The 22,782-nt window shown below is 39.5% G+C and overlaps 4 protein-coding genes across 4 annotated transcripts; all 4 read right to left on the bottom strand.

The window, feature by feature from the left end:
- Positions 1 to 410: 410 nt before the first annotated feature.
- On the bottom strand, positions 411 to 2,997 carry LOC110949692 (tripartite motif-containing protein 16-like). Its single transcript, XM_051957846.1, has one exon. The coding sequence runs from the start codon at positions 2,990 to 2,992 to the stop codon at positions 1,301 to 1,303; it is 1,692 nt and encodes a 563-aa protein (XP_051813806.1). The 5' UTR covers positions 2,993 to 2,997; the 3' UTR covers positions 411 to 1,300.
- A 3,229-nt stretch (positions 2,998 to 6,226) lies between these two features.
- On the bottom strand, positions 6,227 to 8,924 carry LOC127536710 (tripartite motif-containing protein 16-like). Its single transcript, XM_051957848.1, has one exon. The coding sequence runs from the start codon at positions 8,783 to 8,785 to the stop codon at positions 7,121 to 7,123; it is 1,665 nt and encodes a 554-aa protein (XP_051813808.1). The 5' UTR covers positions 8,786 to 8,924; the 3' UTR covers positions 6,227 to 7,120.
- Positions 8,925 to 10,084: 1,160 nt separating this feature from the next.
- Positions 10,085 to 12,908, bottom strand: LOC110949697 (tripartite motif-containing protein 16-like). The gene has a single exon (XM_022191870.2). The coding sequence runs from the start codon at positions 12,726 to 12,728 to the stop codon at positions 11,037 to 11,039; it is 1,692 nt and encodes a 563-aa protein (XP_022047562.2). The 5' UTR covers positions 12,729 to 12,908; the 3' UTR covers positions 10,085 to 11,036.
- Positions 12,909 to 16,112: 3,204 nt separating this feature from the next.
- LOC127533333 (tripartite motif-containing protein 16-like) lies at positions 16,113 to 17,639 on the bottom strand. Its single transcript, XM_051946004.1, has 2 exons — positions 16,872 to 17,639; positions 16,113 to 16,815 (listed from the first exon to the last, which is right to left on the bottom strand). Exons 1-2 carry the CDS (start codon positions 17,637 to 17,639, stop codon positions 16,144 to 16,146), a joined length of 1,440 nt encoding a protein of 479 aa, XP_051801964.1. The 3' UTR covers positions 16,113 to 16,143.
- Positions 17,640 to 22,782: the final 5,143 nt, after the last annotated feature.

The raw sequence follows: 22,782 nt of genomic DNA, 5'->3' as shown, positions 1-22,782 counted from the left end.
CGCGATGCAGACGCTTTCCCACACACACGTACAAGTCAAAATATGGAATTTGTCACCAGTTCTGATGGGTCTGTTCATGAGTTTTTCAGTACGTTCAGGCCTCAAAAATGTGATTGTTTTGGGCCAGAAATAATTCCTTTCATTTCAACAGAGTCCTACACAACGTCAGTGCTCGGGCCACAAAAATAAAACCACAGACGTGACTTAAAGGAGAAATCGGACATAAATTTTCAGTACAATCAGACTAAAGCGATTTTTGGTCAAATAAGACACTTTCTGATGTGACTGAAGGACCATTTACCCCTTTAACACAGTTTACAGGAGAAAAAATGTCAAAAATATAAAATATAAAATAAACATTTCAATGTATAATTACAGCATCAGTGACAGAATCCAGAATCCAGGCTCTGTTCATTTACCGTTGTTTATTTGCAGATTAACATGAATCAGAAGGAAACACAGCAACAAAATTTAACAAATCACCAAGTCAGATTATTAAATGACTACTGACTGCAATAAAATATCACTATTGCCCAATCAGAAAATCCACAATAAAATACAAATCCAACACATTCGGTACAAATACCCATATGAAAGAGGAATGAAGTGCACATCTAAATAAAAAGCTGATGTTTCCATCACCTCGGTTGGTTCCATAAATGCATCACTAACATGAGATTGAAGAAACAGGAATTCAAATCAAAGGAAAGTAAAGATGAGATTCAGAAGGACGCTAAAAGTCATTCACTGTTACATCATGAAAACATAAATAGTTACAATAAAATGCAAAGAATAAAATGTTAGTTTAGTGATTTCATGTGTCAAAATGATATAGATGAATATTTTCTGTTTGTGTCACTCAGCGGTTCAATGACAGGTTTTTTTGATGATAAATACACACAAAAATGAAACATTGACTCAAATGCATTCAAACTGATTGTTCATCAACAATAATCTCAGCTCAGTCAACAGAAATGATGAAACTATGGATTACAGGACTTCAGTTATTTCATGCTGATTATTTTCTCTGTCAATCATTTTGAGCATAAAATGTCAGAAAATACTAAAACAAGCAAACATTTTAATCCTCCACAGTTCAACAACGCAGTTTGAATCCAAAACCCACAAAACATTCAGTTTCTTGTCAGATATGAAAAACAAAATCAACAAATGTTTCAGAAGCTGAAAGCAGATTCCGTCGTTATTTGACTAATTAATGCTGCAACTACAGAAGGAAACTGTAGATGATGAACTTAAATCAGGGCTGAACATGAACTGACGCTCAGACACGGGAGTTACTCTATTTGAGTTTTAGAAACTCTATAGTAGGTCCGAAGCCAATAATAAAAACCTGAAGGTCTGAAAACTGAACTCCAGCATGTATGGGTTCAGTGAATGTGGTCTGGACTCTGTGGAGGAGAGTCATGGTTTCAGAGACGCTGTAGAAAGACAGAACACCTGCTCTGTGGTCCAGATAAACTCCGATTCTGTAGGACTGAGGACCAGAGACGGGAGTTTTAGTGTTGTTGTACCAAAATAAATAACTGTTGGTGTCACAACGTAAAGACCAAGATTTGTCATTTCTTCCAAATCCACAATCATATAAGTTTCCACCTCTGCAGGTGTTCTTGTATGCGACCGCTACTTCAACTCCTCCTCGTCTCCACTCCACCTCCCAGTAACAATGTCCAGTCAGACTCTCTTTACTCAGGACCTGACAAAATCCAGTAGATCTGTCTCCATGACCACGTAAATGGCTACATTCCATGAATGTAACTTTTCTGTCATTTTCAGATAATTGCAGACATCTGAATGCTGTGTTTGGATCCAGAGTGATTTCTCTTGAATATTTTAAGAACTCATCTCTGGTCTTTGGTTCTGGTTTTGGCAGTAGAACATCCACTTCAGTGATGGCCAGTGAGATGTTTGTCCATGTGTCCCTCAGAATAGCCTGTATTTTATCACTGAGTTCTTTCACAGCTGCTGTCACGTCCTCAAAGTGTCTATGAGGATGGATGTTGATGCTGCATGTGGGTTTGGACTCACTGAGTGCTGACACTGAGGGATAGTTGAGGAGAAACTGGCTGTGATCTGGTGTATCTGAGAGCTGCTTCAGCTCAGCGTCTTTCCTCTCCAGATCCCTGATCTCCTGCTCCAGCTTCTCCTCAAGCTCTTTGACTCGACTCTCTTCATTCTTCTGCTGGGATCTGATCTGCTGCTCCACATCTCGCCGTCTTTTCTGGATGAGATGGATCATCTGGGTGAACATCTTCTCACTCTCCTCCACTGTTTTATCAGCAGAGACTTTGATGGCCTTCAGCTCCTGTTGAAGCAGCTTCACGTCTTTCTGTCTGTCCTGGATTCTCTGCTGGACGTTCAGTCGACTCACCTCCAGCTCCTTCTGCTTCTTCTTCCTTTCTGCTGCTGCTGAGACGGTTTCATGTCTTTTATGTTCATCCATGGTGCAGAGATAACAGATCAACTGCTGATCAGTGAGACAGAAAATCTTCATCACCTCGTCATGAGAAGAGCAGAAGTTCTCCTGGAGGTTCTTGGAGGGCTCCACCAGCTGGTGTTTCTTCAGTGGAGCTACATCATAGTGAGGCTGGAGGTGATTTTCACAATAAGAGGCCAAACAGACCAGACAGGACTTGACAGCCTTCAACTTCCTCCCAGTGCAGAAATCACAGGACACATCTTCAGGTCCAGCATAGCAGTGATCAGCAGCAGCAGCTTGGAGTCCAGTCTTCTTCAGATCCTCCACTAACTCTGCAAACAGGACATTTTTCTGTAGGACAGGCCTCGGTGTGAAAGTCTTCCTGCACTGAGGGCAGCTGTAGATTCTCGTACCATCCTCTCCATCCCAGTGGGTTTTAATACAGTCCATGCAGTAGCTGTGTCCACAGGAAGTAGTGACCGGATCCTTCAGTAGATCCAGACAGATGGAACAAGAGAATTTCTCTGAATCCAGCTGATTTCTTTGCTGCGCCATTTCTCCTCTCGACTGTTTGACTTTCACTTCCTTGTACCTGAAATCAGTCTGACCTCTGATCTACAAATCATGCGTTCCTACAGTGAACCGGTTCCTGTCAGCTTCTTCCAGCTGTCTGCAGAGTGCAGATTTGAAGGTGAGGAACCAGGAAGTCTTCTTAAAAAAAAAAAAAAAAAAACATCTTCTGTGTATATAATGTTCTCTTCGTTTTGTTCTGCGTCTGTTTCCAATTTATTCTTGTACTGCCTTTATACTATTTTTTCTCCTTGGAGCTGCTGTAACAGTGAACTTTCCCCACTTTGGGATCAATAAAGTTTATCTTATCTCATGACATGTTCACATTATTTAGACTTTGGCTGAGTCGCTTGTTTTAAATGACATTGATCCTAAACACAACTGACAAATTTAACCCTTTAAATGCCAGTTTGTTTGTGATGTCACTGTTGTTTACTTTGAAAATAAATATGAAAGGATTTATTTTTAATATGGTTAGTGGTAAATTACCACAACAAGATGCAAATCTCTTCACAGAAACACAAAAATTACCACAAAGATGCTAAATGAAGCCAACAAGATGTAAAATCACCACAAAAAGGCACAAAATTGCCACAAAGATGCAAAATCGCTGCAAAAAGACACAACATAACAAAAAGATGTAAAACTATGACCAAAATAAAGCAAAATCATCACAAAAAGATGCAAAATATTTCACAAGATTCCCAAATCACCACTAAAGTTGCAAAATCCTCACAAAAAAATGCAAAAGTCTTCACAAAAAGGCACAAAATCTCTACAAAAAGATGCAAAACGACAACTAAAACACACAAAATTATCACTAAGATGCTAAACTGCACGAGCCCTCAGTAGAGGGCAGAACCACGCCATCTACTGGTGAGTTTCAGTAGATGGCATTAAATACTTGCAGATGACTCGGTATCAATTTTGATCATCCTACGTATATCCCTTCCTACTTGATCTGCTGACCTGTAAATCCACACCTGAGCAGGGGACCTTAGACTGATCTTCAGTGCCAAGTTTGATCATCCTGACTTCAGCACTTGCAGAGATATCTGAACGGACATACAAACCTACTTACCCAGCCAGTCAGATACCGAAGCGAATGCAGTAACCCCGCTGACGTACGTCAGGCGTGGTTAATTACCACAACAGGATGCAAAAACATCACAAAAAGCAAAATCCCCACACAATGATGCAAAACTCATCACAAGACAAAAAATTGCCACAAAGACACCCCACTTCAAAAAAGATGCAAAACTACTAAAAATAGGTTCAGAATCACAACAAAAACACCCAAAATCATCATAAAAAGATGAAATGACCACAAAAACATCCAAACTTAAAGCTACCAGTACCACTGAAAAGGTCCTCGCATCTTTGCTGGTCAGTGAATCCAACCATATCCACCAGGTGGTGCTGCGACTGAGAGTGTATTTCAGCCTGTGGATGTGATGAGAGTTGAACTCTGATCAAAAATGTCAAGTTTGAGACAGATTAGAGCATGTACAGACTAGTTTTACATCACTTCCTGTTCAATGGTGAAACACTGAAATTCCCCCAAACGCCATTTTCACGCCTCAGACTTATGTGGAGCGTTGATACCTTTTGACCACCCATGCCTGGTGGACATCTTGGATAAATTTCAGGTCTGTTGAGGTTTCCTTGTTTGAGTTTGTAGCTTTTGAAAATGTGCAAAAATTGGTCCAAAATCATCCAAAAAATATGATGCAATTCAAAATGGTCGACTTCTGGTTGTGTTTTGGGCACAGTTGCAATACATTTTTTGTGCGTCTTGACATGTTACCTATGTGTGCCAAATTTCATCGCTGTTGACACACACTGGCTGTAGTAAATGTTGAAATTTTCCAGGTGGTGCGAGGGAGCCTTTTTGACGTATCTATGCAATTCTCCTAAAATATCTTTTTTTTTTTTTTTGCCGGTCTTGAAGTGTGTGCAGAGTTTCACACGTTTGAGAAATTTTAGGCCACCAAATCTGAGTTTAAAAAAAAATGGGAAAAGAATCTCAGAATCATAACAATAAACCCATGGGTTTCAATAAGGTCTGACACTCCTTTGGTGGTCAGACCCTAATTAACGCTGCAAGCATCAATGGACGGGCCCTCAAACAGATACACTGCTGTTATTGTGTGCAGCATCAGATTTAATGAAAAAAACTCACTTGAGACTTTCAGGACAATACTAGTTATGCTAATAGTAATAATTAAAGCTGCAAGCATCATTGAATGGACCCTCGCTCACGCATGTTGGGATGTTGTGCACGTGGAAGTGTGGCAGAAATTTCCGGGACTTGAGACTTCTAAATAATAGTACAACACATCATTTCCTGTTACCAGCAGGTGGCGCTATGAGTGTGAATGGATATTAGCATATGGATGTGATCAGGACAGGACTCTGATCATACATGTAAAGTTTGAGCCAGATTGGAGAATGGAAAGGGGAGTGAGAGAGCACTTCCTGTTTCATGGTGAAGCATCAAAGTTTATGGGGCCGCCATGGCAATGCCTTTTGACTGTTGACAAAGATTTTTGAAAAACTTTTCATCATAAAGGCTTGTTGTATAAATTGGCCAAATCTGAGGTGTCTTGGAGTTACCCCCATGACGAGTGAACCCCTGAAAAGGACCAAAAAATTTTAAAAAATCCTCACAGTTAAAGCAAAATGGCTGACTTCATGTTGGGGTTAGGGTCTTTCTCCAAGAGGCTTTTTTGTGTGTCCTGACGTTCTGCACACCGTGAACAAATCTGGTAGATGTGGGTGAAATGTTACAAATGTTCCAGGGGGCGCGATGCAGACATTTTTCCACACACACATGCACAAGTCAAAATATGGAATTTGTTGCCAGTTCTGATGGGTGTGTTCATGAGTTTTTCAGTACGTTCAGGCCTCAAAAATGTGATTGTCTTGGGCCAGAAATAATTCCTTTCATTTCAACAGAGTCCTACACAACGTCAGTGCTCGGGCCACAAAAATAAAACCACAGACGTGACTTAAAGGAGAAATCTGATCAAAACTATTCAGTACAATTACATTAAAGTGATTGTTGTTAAAATGAGACACTTTCTGATATGACTGAAGGACCATTTACCCCTTTAACACAGTTTACAGGAGAAAAAAATGTCAAAAATATCAAATATAGAATAAACATTTCAATGTATAATTACAGCATCAGTGACAGAATCCAGAATCCAGGCTCTGTTCATTTACCGTTGTTTATTTGCAGATTAACATGAATCAGAAGGAAACAGCAACAAAATTTAACAAATCACCAAGTCAGATTATTAAATGACTACTGACTGCAACAAAATATCACTATTGCCCACTCAGAAAATCCACAATAAAATACAAATCCAACACATTCTGTACAAATACCCATATGAAAGAGGAATGAAGTGCACATCTAAATAAAAAGCTGAGGTTTCCATCATCTCAGTTGGTTTCATAAATGCATCGCTAACATGAGATTTTAGAAACAGGAATTCAAATCAAAGGAAAGTAAAGATGAGATTCAGAAGGACGCTAAAAGTCATTCACTGTTACATTACGAAAACATAAATATTTACAATAAAATGCAAAGAATAAAACGTGACTTTAGTGATTTCATGTGTCAAGATGATATAGATGAACATTTTCTGTTTGTGTCACTCAGCGGTTCAATGACGACTCAGTTTTTTTTAACTTTTTGATGATAAATACACACAAAACATGAAACATTGACTCAAATGCATTCAAACTGGTTGTTCATCAACAATAATCTCAGCTGTCAGAGAGAATATCCAACAGAAACGATGAAACTGTGGATTACAGGACTTCAGTTAATGATTATTTCATGCTGACTTTTCTCTGTCAATCGTTTTGAGTGTAAAATGTCAGAAAATACTAAAACAAAAACATTTTAATCCTCCACAGTTCAACAACTCAACAGTTTGAATCCAAAATCCACAAAACATTCAGTTTCTTGTCAGATAAGAAGAGGAACAATCAGTTCTGTTGTTATTTGACTAATTAATGCTGCAACTACAGAAGGAAACTGTAGATGATGAACTTAAATCAGGGCTGAACATGAACCAACCCTCAGACTCTGGAATTACTCTATTTGAGTTTTAGGAACTCTGCAGTGTCTCCCAGACTAAAAAACCCAACTCCAGCATGTATGGGTTCAGTGAATGTGGTCTGGACTCTGTGGAGGAGAGTCATGGTTTCAGAGGTGCTGTAGAAAGACAGAATACCTGCTCTGTGATCCAGATAGACTCCGATTCTGGAGGACCGAGGACCAGAGACGAAAGCTCTAGTGTTGTTGTACCAAAACGAATAACTGTTTGTGTCACAATATAAAGACCAAGATTTGTCATTTCTTCCAAATCCACATTTATATGAGCTTCCTTCTCTGCAGATACTCTTGTATGCGAATGATACATAAACTCCTCCTCTCCACTCCACCTCCCAGTAACAACGTCCAGTCAGACTCTCTTTACTCAGGACCTGACAATATTTAGTGAATCTGTCTGGATGATCAGGATAATGTTGTTCTTGTCTCAATCTTGTCACTTTTCTGTCTCCTTCAGATAATTCCAAGAATCTGAATGCTGTGTTTGGATCCAGAGTGATTTCTCTTGAATATTTTAAGAACTCATCTCTGGTCTTTGGTCCTGACAGTAAAACATCCACTTCAGCGATGGCCAGTGAGATGTTTGTCCATGTGTCCCTCCGAATGTCCTGTATTTTATCTCTGAGCTCTTTCACAGCTGCTGTCACGTCCTCAAAGTGTCTATGAGGATGGATGTTGATGCTGCATGTGGGTTTGGACTCACTGAGTGCTGACACTGAGGGATAGTTGAGGAGAAACTGGCTGTGATCTGGTGTATCTGAGAGCTGCTTCAGCTCAGCGTCTTTCCTCTTCAGATCTCTGATCTCCTGCTCCAGCTTCTCCTCAAGCTCTTTGACTCGACTCTCTTCATTCTTCTGCTGGGATCTGATCTGCTGCTCCACATCTCGCTGTCTGTTCTGGATGAGACGGATCATCTGGGTGAACATCTTCTCACTCTCCTCCACTGTTTTATCAGCAGACACTTTGATGTCCTTCAGCTCCTGTTGAAGCAGCTTCACGTCTTTCTGTCTGTCCTGGATTCTCTGCTGGACATTCAGTCGACTCACCTCCAGCTCCTTCTGCTTCTTCTTCCTTTCTGCTGCTGCTGAGACGGTTTCATGTCTTTTATGTTCATCCATGGTGCAGAGATAACAGATCAACTGCTGATCAGTGAGACAGAAAATCTCCTTCATCTTATCATGACGAGAGCAGAAGTTCTCCTGGAGGTTCTTGGAGGGCTCCACCAGCTGGTGTTTCTTCAGTGGAGCTACATCATAGTGAGGCTGGAGGTGATTTTCACAATAAGAGGCCAAACATACCAGACAGGACTTGACAGCCTTCAACTTCCTCCCAGTGCAGAAATCACAGGACACATCTTCAGGTCCAGCATAGCAGTGATCAGCAGCAGCAGCTTGGAGTCCAGTCTTCTTCAGATCCTCCACTAACTCTGCAAACAGGACATTTTTCTGTAGGACAGGCCTCGGTGTGAAAGTCTTCCTGCACTGAGGGCAGCTGTAGATTCTCATACCATCCTCTCCATCCCAGTGGGTTTTAATACAGTCCATGCAGTAGCTGTGTCCACAGGAAGTAGTGACCGGATCCTTCAGTAGATCCAGACAGATGGAACAAGAGAATTTCTCTGAATCCAGCTGATTTCTTTGCTGCGCCATTTCTCCTCTCGCTCACACAAACTGTTTTACTTTCACTTCCTCGTATCTGAAACTAGTCTGAGCTTTGATCTACAAATCATGCCTTCCTGCAGAGAACCGGTTCCTGTCAGCTTCTTCCAGCCGTCTGCAGAGTGCAGATCTGAAGGGGAGGAACCAGGAAATGAGAGGAGCTGCTGTGTTTGTAGAGCAGGAGGAGGAGGAGGGATATCAGGCTGAGCTTCATTCCAGGTTACAGCAGAGAGACGCTGAGTGTTGAACCTTTTACATTCAACCTTCAGACGACAGTTTAAAAAAAATTTACTCAGATTTCCTCGCTGATAAAAACATGCTCGTCAAAAACACAGCGGTAAAAAAATATCACATGTTCACATTATTTAGACTAGACTTAATATTTTCCCTCATATATGCATACCACTTATGTGCAATAATTGGTTCAATCTCATCCTCATGAAAATAGTCTTCTTAAAAAAACATCTGTCTATATAATGTTTTCTGTGTTTTGTTCTGTGTCTGTTTCTAATTTATTCTTGTACTGCCTTTATACAATTTTTTCCTCCTTTTTTTCCTCAAAGTTTATGGGGCCACCATGGCAATGCCTTTTGACTGTTGAGAAAGATTTTTTCAAAACTTTTCATCATAAAGGCTTGTTGTATAAATTGGCCAAATCTGAGGTGTCTTGGAGTTACCCCCATGACGAGTGAACCCCTGAAAAGGACCAAAAATTTAAAAAAAAATCCTCACAGTTAAAGCAAAATGGCTGACTTCGTGTTGGGTTTAGGGTCTTTCTCCAGGAGGCTTTTTTGTGCGTCCTGACGTTCTACATGTGGATATCACATTTGGCTACCACATTTGGTAGATGTGGGTGAATTGTTACAAATGTTCCAGGGGGCGCTATGCAGACGCTTTCCCACACACACGTACAAGTCAAAATATGGAATTTGTTGCCAGTTCTGATGGGTGTGTTCATGAGTTTTTCAGTACGTTCAGGCCTCAAAAATGTGATTGTCTTGGGCCAGAAATAATTCCTTTCATTTCAACAGAGTCCTACACAACGTCAGTGCTCGGGCCACAAAAATAAAACCACAGACGTGACTTAAAGGAGAAATCTGATCAAAACTATTCAGTACAATAACATTAAAGTGATTTTTGTTAAAATGAGACACTTTCTGATATGACTGAAGGACCATTTACCCCTTTAACACAGTTTACAGGAGAAAAAAATGTCAAAAATATCAAATATAGAATAAACATTTCAATGTATAATTACAGCATCAGTGACAGAATCCAGAATCAAGGCTCTGTTCATTTACTGTTTATTTGCAGATTAACATGAATCAGAAGGAAACAGCAACAAAATTTAACAAATCACCAAGTCAGATTGTTAAATGACTGCTGACTGCAATAAAATATCACTATTGCCCACTCAGAAAATCCACAATAAAATACAAATCCAACACATTCTGTATAAATACCCATATGAAAGAGGAATGAAGTGCACATCTAAATAAAAAGCTGAGGTTTCCATCATCTCAGTTGGTTTCATAAATGCATCACTAACATGAGATTTTAGAAACAGGAATTCAAATCAAAGGAAAGTAAAGATGAGATTCAGAAGGATGCTAAAAGTCATTCACTGTTACATTACGAAAACATAAATATTTACAATACAATGCAAATAATAAAAGGTGAATTTAGTGATGTCATGTGTCAAGATGATATAGATGAATATTTTCTGTTTGTGTCACTCAGCGGTTCAATGACGACTCAGTTTTTTTTAACTTTTTGATGATAAATACACACAAAACATGAAACATTGACTCAAATGCATTCAAACTGGTTGTTCATCAACAATAATCTCAGCTGTCAGAGAGAATATCCAACAGAAACGATGAAACTGTGGATTACAGGACTTCAGTTAATGATTATTTCATGCTGATTATTTTCTCTGTCAATCATTTTGAGTGTCAAATCTCAGAAAATACTAAAACAAACAAACATTTTAATCCTCCACAGTTCCACAACTCAACAGTTTGAATCTAAAACCCACACAACATTCAGTTTCTTGTCAGATATGAAAAATAAAATCAAGAATGTTCCAGAAATGTTTCGGATTTTAAAATGACAAAGATTTAAGAATCACTCAGTTCCATCGTTATTTGACTAATTAATGCTGCAACTACAGAAGTAAACTGTAGATGATGAACTTAAATCAGCGCTGAACATGAACCCACCTTCAGACACTGGAGGTACTCTATTTGAGTTTTAGGAACTCTGCAGTGGGTTGATAGCCTCTAGGAAAAAGTACAAGACTGGGAAACTGAACTCCAGCATGTATGGGTTCAGTGAATGTGGTCTGGACTCTGTGGAGGACAGTCATGGTTTCAGAGACGCTGTAGAAAGACAGAATACCTGCTCTGTGGTCCAGATAGACTCCGATTCTGGAGGACTGAGGACCCGAGATTGGAGTTTTAGTGTTGTTGGAGCAAAATGTGTAACTGTTTGTGTCACAACGTAAAGACCAAGATTTATCATTTACTCCAAATTCACATTCATCTAACCATCCATCTCTACAGATATTCTTGTATGCGACCGCTACATAAACAATTCCTCTCCACTCCACCTCCCAGTAACAACGTCCAGTCAGACTCTCTTCACCCAGAACCTGAAAACAGCCAGTGAATCTGTCTGGATGATCAGGATAACGTTGACGTTGTTCCATAAATGTTACTTTTCTGTCTCCTTCAGATAATAACAGCTTTCTGTGTGCTGTGTTTGGATCCAGAGTGATTTCTCTTGAATATTTTAAGAACTCATCTCTGGTCTTTGGTTGTGGTTCTGACAGTAGAACATCGACTTCAGCGATGGCCAGTGAGAAGTTTGTCCATGTGTCCCTCAGAATGTCCTGCAGTTGATCTCTGAGTTCTTTCACAGCTGCTGTCACGTCCTCAAAGTGTCTCCGAGGACGGATGTTTATGCTGGATGTGGGTTTGGACTCACTGAGTGCTGACACTGAGGGGTAGTTGAGGAGAAACTGGCTGTGATCTGGTGTATCTGAGAGCTGCTTCAGCTCAGCATCTTTCCTCTTCAGATCTCTGATCTCCTGCTCCAGCTTCTCCTCAAGCTCTTTGACTCGACACTCTTCTGTCTTCTGCTGGGATCTGATCTGCTGCTCCACATCTCGCCGTCTTTTCTGGATGAGATGGATCATCTGGGTGAACATCTTCTCACTCTCCTCCACTGTTTTATCAGCGGAGACTTTGATGTCCTTCAGCTCCTGTTCAAGCAGCTTCACATCTTTCTGACTGTCCTGGATTCTCTGCTGGACGTTCAGTCGACTCACTTCCACCTCCTTCTGCTTCTTCTTCCTTTCTGCTGCTGCTGGGACTGATTCATGGCCTTTATGTTCATCCATGGTGCAGAGATAACAGATCAACTGCTGATCAGTGAGACAGAAAATCTTCATCACCTCGTCATGACGAGAGCAGATGTTCTCCTGGAGGTTCTTGGAGGGCTCCACCAGCTGGTGTTTCTTCAGTGGAGCTACATCATAGTGAGGCTGGAGGTGATTTTCACAATAAGAGGCCAGACAGACCAGACAGGACTTGACAGCCTTCATCTTCTTCCCAGTGCAGAAATCACAGGACACATCTCCAGGTCCAGCATAGCAGATATCATCAGCAGCAGATTGGAGTCCAGTCTTCTTCAGATCCTCCGCTAAAACTGCTAACAGGACGTTTTTCTCCAGGACAGGCCTCGGTGTGAAAGTCTTCCTGCACTGAGGGCAGCTGTAGATTCTCATACCATCCTCTCCATCCCAGTGGGTTTTAATACAGTCCATGCAGTAGCTGTGTCCACAGGAAGTAGTCACCGGATCCTTCAGTAGATCCAGACAGATGGAACAAGAGAATTTCTCTGAATCCAGCTGATTTCTTTGCTGCGCCATTTCTCCTCTCGACTGTTTGACTTTCACTTCCTCGTACCTGAAACTAGTCTGAGCTCTGATCTACAAATCATGCGTTCCTGCAGTGAACCGGTTCCTGTCAGTTTCTTCCAGCCGTCTGCAGAGTGCAGATCTGAAGGGGAGGAACCAGGAAATGAGAGGAGCTGCTGTGTTTGTAGAGCAGGAGGAGGAGGAGGGATATCAGGCTGAGCTTCATTCCAGGAAGAGCAGAGAGACGCTGAGTGTTGAACCTTTTTTCATTCAACCTTCAGACGACAGTTTACAAGAATTTACTGAGATTTCTTCGCTGATAAAAACATGCTCGTCAAAAACACAACGGTGAAAATATCACATGTTCATATTATGTAGACTAGATTTATTAATATTTTCCCTCACATATGCATACCACTTATGTGCAATAATTGGTTCAATCTCATCCTCATGAAAATAGTCTTCTTAAAAAAACATCTGTGTATATAATGTTCTCTGCGTTTTGTTCTGCGTCCGTTTCTAATTTATTCTTGTACTGCATTTAAACTATTTTTCCTCCTTGGAGCTGCTGTAACAGTGAACTTTCCCCACTGTGGGATCAATAAAGTTTATCTTATCTTATGACATGTTCACATTATTTAGACTTTGGCTGAGTCGCTTGTTTTAAATGACATTGATCCTAAACACAAATGACAAATTTAACCCTAAATGCCAGTTTGTTTATGATGTAAATGTGATGAAAATAAATATGAAAGTATTTATTTTTTAATATAGTTAGTATTAAATTACCACAACAAGTTGCAAATCTCTTCACAGAAACACAAAAATTACCACAAAGATGCTAAATGAAGCCAACAAGATGTAAAATCACTACAAAAAGGCACAAAATTGCCACAAAAAGATGTAAAACTATGACCACAATAAAGCAAAATCATCACAAAAAGATCCAAAATATTTCACAAAAGACCCCAAATCACCACTAAAAGTTGCAAAATCCTCACAAAAAAATGCAAAACTCTTCACAAAAAGGCACAAAATCTCAACAAAAAGATGCAAAATCACAACTAAAACACACAAAATTATCACTAAGATGCTAAATTACCACAACATGATGCAAAAACATCACAAAAAGACAAAATCCCCACACAATGATGCAAAACTCGTCACAAGACAAAAAATTGCCACAAAGACACCCCACTTCAAAAAAGATGCAAAACTACCACAAATAGGTTCAGAATCACAACAAAAACACCCAAAATCATCACAAAAAGACGAAATGACCACAAAAACATCCAACATTAAAGCTACCAGTACCACTGAAAAGGTCCTCGCATCCTTGCTGGTCAGTGAATCCAACCATATCCACCAGGTGGTGCTGTGACTGAGAGTGTATTTCAGCCTGTGGATGTGATGAGAGTTGGACTCTGATTAAAAATGTCAAGTTTGAGACCGATTAGAGCATGTACAGACTAGTTTTACATCACTTCCTGTTCAATGGTGAAACATTGAAATTCCCCCAACTGCCATTTTCATGCCTCAGACTTTTGCGGAGCGTTGATACCTTTTGACCACCCATGCCTGGTGGACATCTTGGATAAATTTCAGGTCTGTTGAGGTTTCCTCGTTTGAGTTTGTAGCTTTTGAAAATGTGCAAAAATTGGTCCAAAATCATCCAAAAAATATGATACAATTCAAAATGGTAGACTTCTGGTTGTGTTTTGGGCACAGTTGTAATAGATTTTTTTGTGTGTCTTGACGTGTTACCTATGTGTGCCAAATTTCATCGCTGTTGACACACACTGGCTGTAGTAAATGTTTGAAATTTTCCAGGTGGTGCGAGGGAGCCTTTTTGACACATATCTATGCAATTCTCCTAAAATATATTTTTTGCCGGTCTTGAAGTGTGTGCAGAGTTTCACACGTTTGAGAAATTTTAGGCCACTAAATCTGAGTTTCAAAAAAAAAAAAAAAAAACGGGAAAAGAATCCCAGAATCATAACAATAAACCCATGGGTTTCAATAAGGTCTGACACTCCTTTGGTGGTCAGACCCTAATTAAAGCTGCAAGCATCAATGGACGGGCCCTCAAACAGATACACTGCTGTTATTGTGTGCAGCATCAGCTTTTATGAAAAAAAAATCACTTGAGACCTTCAGGACAATACTAGTCATGCTAATAGTAATAATTAAAGCTGCAAGCATCATTGAATGGACCCTCGCTCACGCATGTTGGGACGTGGTGCACGTGGAAGTGTGGCAGAAATTTCCAGGAGTTGAGACTTCTAATAATAGTACAACACATCATTTTCTGTTGCCAGTAGGTGGCGCGATGACTGAATAAATATTAGCATATGGATGTGATCAGGACAGGACTCTGATCATACATGTAAAGTTTGAGCCAGATTGGAGCATGTAGAGGGGAGTGAAACAACACTTCCTGTTTCATGGTGAAGCATCAAAGTTTATGGGGCCGCCATGGTCATGTCTTTTGACTGTTGTGAAAGATTTTTTTTAAAAACTTTTCATCATAAAGGCTTGTTGTATAAATTGGCCAAATCTGAGGTGTCTTGGAGTTACCCCCATGACGAGTGAACCCCTGAAAAGGACCAAAAATGAATTTAAAAAAAGTCAACAAACTCAAGCAAAATGGCCAACTTCGTGTTGGGTTTAGGGTCTTTCACCAATAGGCTTTTTTGTGCGTCCTGATGTTCTACATGTGGCTACCACATTTGGTAGATGTGGGTGAATTGTTATAAATGTTCCAGGGGGCGCTATGCAGACATTTTTCCACACACACATGTACAAGTCAAAATGTGGAATTTGTTGCCAGTTCTGATGCGTGAGCAAATGTTCATGAGTTTTTCAGTACATTCAGGCCTCAAAAATGTGATTGTTTTGGGCCAGAAATAATTCCTTTCATTCCAACAGGGTCCTACACAACGTCAGTGCTCATGCCACAAAAATAAAACCAGAGAAAACCTTTTTTTTTTTTTTAACTTTTGGATGATAAATCCACACAAAACATGAAACATTGACTCAAATGCATTCAAACTGGTTGTTCATCAACAATATTCTCAGCTGTCACAGAAAATACCAACAAAAACGATGAAACTAAGGATTTCAGTTAATTATTATTTCAGGCTGATTATTTTCTGTCAGTCATTTTGAGCATAAAATGTCAGAAAATACTAAAAAAAACATTTGAATCCTCCACAGTTAGCACAACTCAACAGTTTGAATCTAAAACCCACACAACATTCAGTTTCTTGTCAGATATGAAAGCAGATTTAAAAATGACTGAAACATTTAAGAACAATCAGCTGTGTTGTTATTTGACTGATTAATGCTGCAACTACAAAAGGAAACCAAAGATGATGAACTTAAATCAGGGCTGAACATGAACCGACCCTCAGTCACTGGAGTTACTCTATTTGAGTTTTAGGAACTCTGCAGTGTCTCCAGCATTTACAAACCCAACTCCAGCATGTATGGGTTCAGTGAATGTGGTCTGGACTCTGTGGAGGACAGTCATGGTTTCAGAGACGCTGTAGAAAGACAGAATACCTGCTCTGTGATCCAGATAGACTCCGATTCTTGAGGACTGAGGACCAGAGATGGAAGCTTCAGGGGAGTTGTACCAAAATGAGTAACTGTTTGTGTCACAATATAAAGACCAAGATTTATCATTTCTTCCAAATCCACATTCATATGAGCTTCCTTCTCTGCAGATACTCTTGTATGCGAATGATACATAAACTCCTCCTCTCCACTCCACCTCCCAGTAACAACGTCCAGTCAGACTCTCTTTACTCAGGACCTGATTCCAATAAGTGAATCTGTCTGGATGATCAGGATAATGTTGTTCTTGTCTCAATCTTGTTACTTTTCTGTCTCCTTCAGATAATTCCAAGAATCTGAATGCTGTGTTTGGATCCAGAGTGATTTCTCTTGAATATTTTAAAAACCCATGTCTGGTCTTTGGTTGTGGTTCTGACAGTAGAACATCGACTTCAGCGATGGCCAGTGAGATGTTTGTCCACGTGTCCCTCAGATTTTCCTGTATTTTATCTCTAAGCTCTTTCACAGCTGCTGTCACGTCCTCAAAGTGAGGACTTTTGCTTCAGTCTTTTGCTGGGATCTGATCTGCTGCTCCACATCTCGCCGTCTTTTCTGGATGAGACGGATCATCTGGGCGAACATCTTCTCACTCTCCTCCACTGTTTTATCAGCAGAGACTTTGATGGCCTTCAGCTCCCGTTGAAGCAGCTTCACGTCTTTCTGTCTGACCTGGATTCTCTGCTGGACGTTCAGTCGACTCACCTCCAGCTCCTTCTGCTTCTTCTTCCTTTCTGCTGCTGCTGGGACTGATTCATGGCCTTTATGTTCATCCAAGGTGCAGAGATAACATATCAACTGCTGATCAGTGAGACAGAAAATCTTCATCACCTCGTCATGAGAAGAGCAGAAGTTCTCCTGGAGGTTCTTGGAGGGCTCCACCAGTTGATGTCTCTTCAGTGGAGCTACATCATAGTGAGGCTGGAGGTGATTTTCACAATAAGAGACCAAACAGACCAGACAGGACTTGACAGCCTTCACCTTCCTCCCAGTGCAGAAATCACAGGACACATCTCCAGGTCCAGCATAGCAGATATCATCAGCAGCAGATTGGAATCCAGTCTTCTTCAGCTCCTCCGCTAAAACTGCTAACATGACGTTTGTCTCCAGTTCAGGCCTCGGTGTGAAAGTCTTCCTGCACTGAGGGCAGCTGTAGATTCTCGTACCATCCTCTCCATCCCAGTGGGTTTTAATACAGTCCATGCAGTAGCTGTGTCCACAGGAAGTAGTCACCGGATCCTTCAGGAGATCCAGACAGATGGAACAAGAGATTTTCTCTGAATCCAGCTGATTTCTTTGCTGCGCCATTTCTCCTCTCGCTCACACAGACTGTTTGACTTTCATTTCCTCGCACCTGCAGAGAACCGGTTCCTGTCAGGGGAGGAACCAGGAAATGAGTCGACAGAGAGGAGCAGGAGGAGGGATATCAGGCTGAGCTTGATTCCAGGGAATAGCTAAGAGACATTGAGTGTTGAATCTTTTTCATTCAACCTTCAGACGGCAGTGTAAAAAACTATATTTTCTCACTGATAAAAACATGCTCGTCAAAAACACAGCGGTGAAAATATCCCATGTTCACATTATTTAGACTTCGGTTGAGTCGCTTTGTTTAACCGACATCGATCCTGATCACAACTGACAAATTTAACCCTTTAAATACCAGTTTATTTGTGATGTCACTGTTATTTGAAAATACTCATTTTTAGTATAACCGGTGATAAATTATAAATGCCATCAGTCAGTGATCATAATCACAACAAAAGCAGACAAAATTACTACATATAGGCTAAATTACTAGCCTAGTCGCGCTCTGAAGACGCAAGGGTCTAGGCACGCTCGACAGAGAGGGAGGCGGGCTAAAAGGTTGTCTATCAAATCACTCTGCAGCAATTGGGTAGGTATACAACCAATCAGCGCAACGAATAGGCTCCTAGAGCGCCGGAAATCAGAGGATGCGTTAGTTCGGTGAAGCCTTATTTATACAGTCAATGGGTGAAGCTCAAGTATATTACAGACATGTTAACAGAAAGATTATTCAGAGTCGGTGCTAATGGAGCTCAACGACTGTTGTCGTTTTTGTTGTCGACCCTGGCAGAGAATTAAATTCGTTGCCGTGGGTTGTCTAGCGCGGCTAGGCTAGTTGTTTCAGGTTGTTTCTGTCAGAATCGTCACGCCTCTGTCGTCACTTAGTTACGCCCGCCTTCTGACTCTACACTTCATGGTGATTGGTCCGGCCAGTTTTAGGAGCATCCAACCTCGAGCCTTATGGAGGGTAACTCGACCCACCCTGGCAGAGAATTAAATTTGTTGCCGTGGGTTGTCTAGCGCGGCTAGGCTACTAAATTACCACAACAACATGCAAATTCATCAACAGGATGCAAAACATCCACAAAGACACAAAATCGCTACAAAAAGATGCAAAATCACCACAAAAAGAGGCATAACACACAAAATCACTACAGACAGGCAAAATTACCACAAGATGCAAAACTCTTCACAAAATCACACTAAATTATCACAAAGATGCTAAAGTAACACAACAGGATGTGAAACCACCACAAAAAGATGAAAAATCACCACAAAAAGATGCAAAACTTTAACAAAATTCACAAAATCATCACAAAAAGACGCAAAATGACCACAATGAAACTAAATTACCAAGAAGAACCTTCGGAGGTCTTGTAGAGTCCACGTATCGAAGGGTTAGAGGTGTTTTAGAAGGACCTACAGCAGGTGGTTTTAATAATATGCAAAACTACTACAAAAAGACACAACCCCCCAAAAAATAACCACAAAAAGACGCAAAATCATCACAAAAAGATGCAAAATCACAACAAAATCCCACAAAACGACCACAAGGAGGCTAAATTACCAAGAAGATCCTTCACAAGTCCTGTAAAGTCCACTTATTGGAGGGTTGTAAGTGTTTTAGAAGGACCTACAGAAGGTGATTTTAAGATATTTTGGATTATGAGTGCATAAAATGACACCTTTATTATTATGTTGCTTAAATCTGATCCCATATTTGATCAGTTGTGGACACTTTAATACTTGGTTGGGTTTATTATGCTAAAGACCTTAAAGGACTCCATGAAGCTAGTTTAGCTCTTAAAGTAAACTCAGCTGGACTTTAATGGTGAAAACAGGAACGTCTGAGCTCATGGATCGTATAAAATCCTACGTTTTCCATAATGCAGCTTCCTCCGCCTGGTAAACATTTTAAAACCTAAATCCGAGGCAGGAATAACCATCAAGACCCCACTAATGACATTACTTTCCTGCCTGTTTAGGCGGACTGAATAATTCCCTCCGTGACTAATAAACCGATTTAAAGAAAACGGCCCTTTGAAGGCGGATTTACAGCTCTGACTTCCTAAAATAAAAGCTTATTAATATTTTATGGGATTAAATTAAGTGCTGCGCTCCTCATCCTTCTCTTCATTTTGGCTGATTATTGCAATATTAATTGTAACGTCTCAAAGCTTAGTACGTGTATTTTATGTAATCTGTTGCTGTTTCTTCAGGATTATTTTAGATTTAGATCTCGAGAGACAAAGAAAGTTGGTAGAATCCCTTTAGATGTATGAGTTCCAAGTGAAATAATCAACATTTCTGGCTTCTCAATTGTTTATTACTTATGGTAGGACACTAGGAATGCTATATTTTATAGTTTTGAGTTGCTGTTTTAATTTTAAAAAACATGATTTGGGCCATGGAGGCCATTAATCAGCACAGAAGTCTATTTCATGGTGCCCGAATACAATTTTATATCAAGAACATTGCTCTGTTTTTCTTAATGTTTTCACTTCAGTCCAGTCCAGTTTAAACCAGAGTACATCCTTTGACTTACAATTTATGAACTAAACATGTTTTAAATCTTGTTTAGTTTCTAAAGAACTGGACAAATTTGACTTTAAAGGGGGCAGTTTTGATGTTAAAGGCCGGAAAAACACACAAAATCACCACAATGAGGCTAAATTACCACAATAAGATGCAAAATCACCACAAAAAGATGCAAAATCTCAACAAAAATGCACAAAATCACAACAAAACGATGCAAAAATCACCACAAAGTGGTTTAGTTGCTACAACAAGATGCAAAACTCTTTACAAAAAGGTGCAAAATCACAATAAAAACACACAAAATGACCACAAAGAGGCTAAATTACCACAAGAGTGTACATTTGTAGTAGTTTTGTAAACACAATACTGTAAATTAAACACTGTGGACCTCTATATTGGGCTGATTTTGCCGTTTTAATCAATAAAAACATGATTTGGAACGAAGGTCATTAATCATCACACAAGTTTTGTCTTGGTGTCTATATATCATTTTTAGTATAACACATCCTTTGACCTACAATTTAAAGAGAAAATCTATTTATAATCTCGCTAGTTACAACATTAAAGTCCGTAAACGTCTCGTAAAACATCTGCTAACGTCCAGATTTATGTTCTGATCCTCTGAGGATGACGGATGAAGACCTTCAGCTGAGGACGACCTGGAGGCAGCCGGCAGAAGAACAACTGTGAAAACATCTTATTAAACTGTACACCTCCTCTGATCCGCCACACAACAACTGGAGAGACAACGGGCTCGACTTTCAGAGGAATCCAGACCTCCGGCTGTCCGGTCATCAGTCAAACACAGACAAGCTGCAGCAGCTCATATTATACAGAAACACGCAAGTAAACAGAGTTTAAACAAATATAAACAGATAAAACACAGCAGAGTTTATCTGTCTTCATAAATGGATTTAACAGCAAACATCTGGCTGCGATAATGTCTAAAAAAATCAGATAAAAACTAATAAAATACTGTAAAAATGGTGAAAATAAGAAAAGCAGCCGAGAACAAACAAGAGAAAGAGGAACATTAGTGTAAATGACTTTAAACATCTGAGCAGACTGAAAGAGCAAATATCTGTAAAATAATACATTTTTATCTGATTTAAGTACTCTAAAGCAGGTTAATTTTATGGTCAGATTCTTATATATGTATTTATAATTTTCTAGGTTTTTTTCTGTTATTTAAGAGAAAAAACATTTTGGATTTATATTTTTTCCTTTTTTGTAATTAAACAATATTTGCGGTGTGCTTTATAACATTTTAAATTGTAATTTTATACATGATATAAATTATAAAATTAGACAGTCACAAAAATATATTGACATTTACATATTGACTGTAAAAATAAAATAAATTTTAAAAAAATTAAAGACGCTAAAACTGTTACATAAAGTCCCCATCACAAATCTGAATTTTTATAAATGGTATTTAGTTTTTTCTCACAACATTTAACAATTTATTTATTTTTGATGTATTTTTTTCAAATATTTACCGTCATTTTAAATTAAAAATAACATTAAGGGTTTAAAAATCATTTTACAAATGATTTTATTAAGCGTGACTACAAAATTACATTGTTTTCTTCATCAAAATGATCTTACATTATCATTAATATTATTATTATTTAACAGATATTTGCCATTATTTGAAAGATAAATATGCATATTAATGATTTAAATGGCAAAATAAAGACAGATTGTTTAAAAGATACTGAATTTTTAGTGAGCATACGGTTTGTCCAGAATAAATAATAAATTAAACTTATTTTTCTCCTGATTTTGCTGCAAACGTGACCAGCAGAAGGACAAAGTGAGACGCCCACTGAGCGATTCTGTGTTTATTTGTGTCCACTCATGTTTCTGCATTTTGACTTGTGGAGTGTGGAGGAGTGAAAGAGATAAAAGGACGAGGAGAGAAAGAAAGGAAAGACGAGGGAAGATGGAGGGGGAGGTGAGAGCGAGAAAAGAAAGAAAAAGAAAGAAGTGAGAGAAAAATGAAGGAGGTGAGAGCTGGGAGAAAGAATAAAGGACGATGGTCTATTGTGCGGATTTCCGGCTGCTGGTGTCGTTTTCTCTCCTTTCTGAGGCTCTCAGCCCCCAGGATACGAGGAAACACTGGATCTACTTCCTGTTTGGTACAAAGACGTCTGGTGTCGCTGCACAGATCACAACATGAAACAGGAGACCAAACGCCTCACCTGACACCACTTTAGCAGGAAAAAAAAACACTTAAACACTCCCATACGCTGACGACACGCTTATATTTGTGTCACTGCTTCCAGGTGAACCAATCAGAACGAACAGCCGCCTCTCAGTCCATCAGGTTTATCTACTTTATACAGCTACTTCTGATAAACTCTAAAATGTCCCTAAAAGCTCCCCAAATGTTCTGCTGCTGGCTGGAAGAGTGAACACAAAGTCTTCATGCACTCAAACCTGTACAAAATGACTCAAAAAGTCTCCAGAAGGACTCGAAAATGAAATAAAATCCAAAATGAAATAAAATGTGCTACAAAGTGACTCAAAATATGTTTGTAATAACAAATGCGTCCAACATTAGCTGGAAATTTGACTTAAAGCATCCAAAATATATAAAACTTCA

This window comes from Acanthochromis polyacanthus, chromosome 1 (genome assembly GCF_021347895.1).
Source record: "Acanthochromis polyacanthus isolate Apoly-LR-REF ecotype Palm Island chromosome 1, KAUST_Apoly_ChrSc, whole genome shotgun sequence".
NCBI lineage: Eukaryota > Metazoa > Chordata > Actinopteri > Pomacentridae > Acanthochromis > Acanthochromis polyacanthus.
Note: the sequence above shows the minus strand (reverse complement) of the source record. Positions and strands in the feature narration are given on the sequence as shown.

Bases quoted from the DNA above. Each gene is read 5' to 3' on its own strand.
- LOC127536710 (XM_051957848.1), bottom strand. From the start codon at position 8,785: ATGGCGCAGCAAAGAAATCAGCTGGATTCAGAGAAATTCTCTTGTTCC.
- LOC127533333 (XM_051946004.1), bottom strand. From the start codon at position 17,639: ATGGCGCAGCAAAGAAATCAGCTGGATTCAGAGAAAATCTCTTGTTCC. The intron at 16,816-16,871 runs GTGGAGCAGCAG...CCTCACTTTGAG, and splicing joins TCCAGAAAAGACGGCGAGAT to GACGTGACAGCAGCTGTGAA.
- LOC110949697 (XM_022191870.2), bottom strand. From the start codon at position 12,728: ATGGCGCAGCAAAGAAATCAGCTGGATTCAGAGAAATTCTCTTGTTCC.
- LOC110949692 (XM_051957846.1), bottom strand. From the start codon at position 2,992: ATGGCGCAGCAAAGAAATCAGCTGGATTCAGAGAAATTCTCTTGTTCC.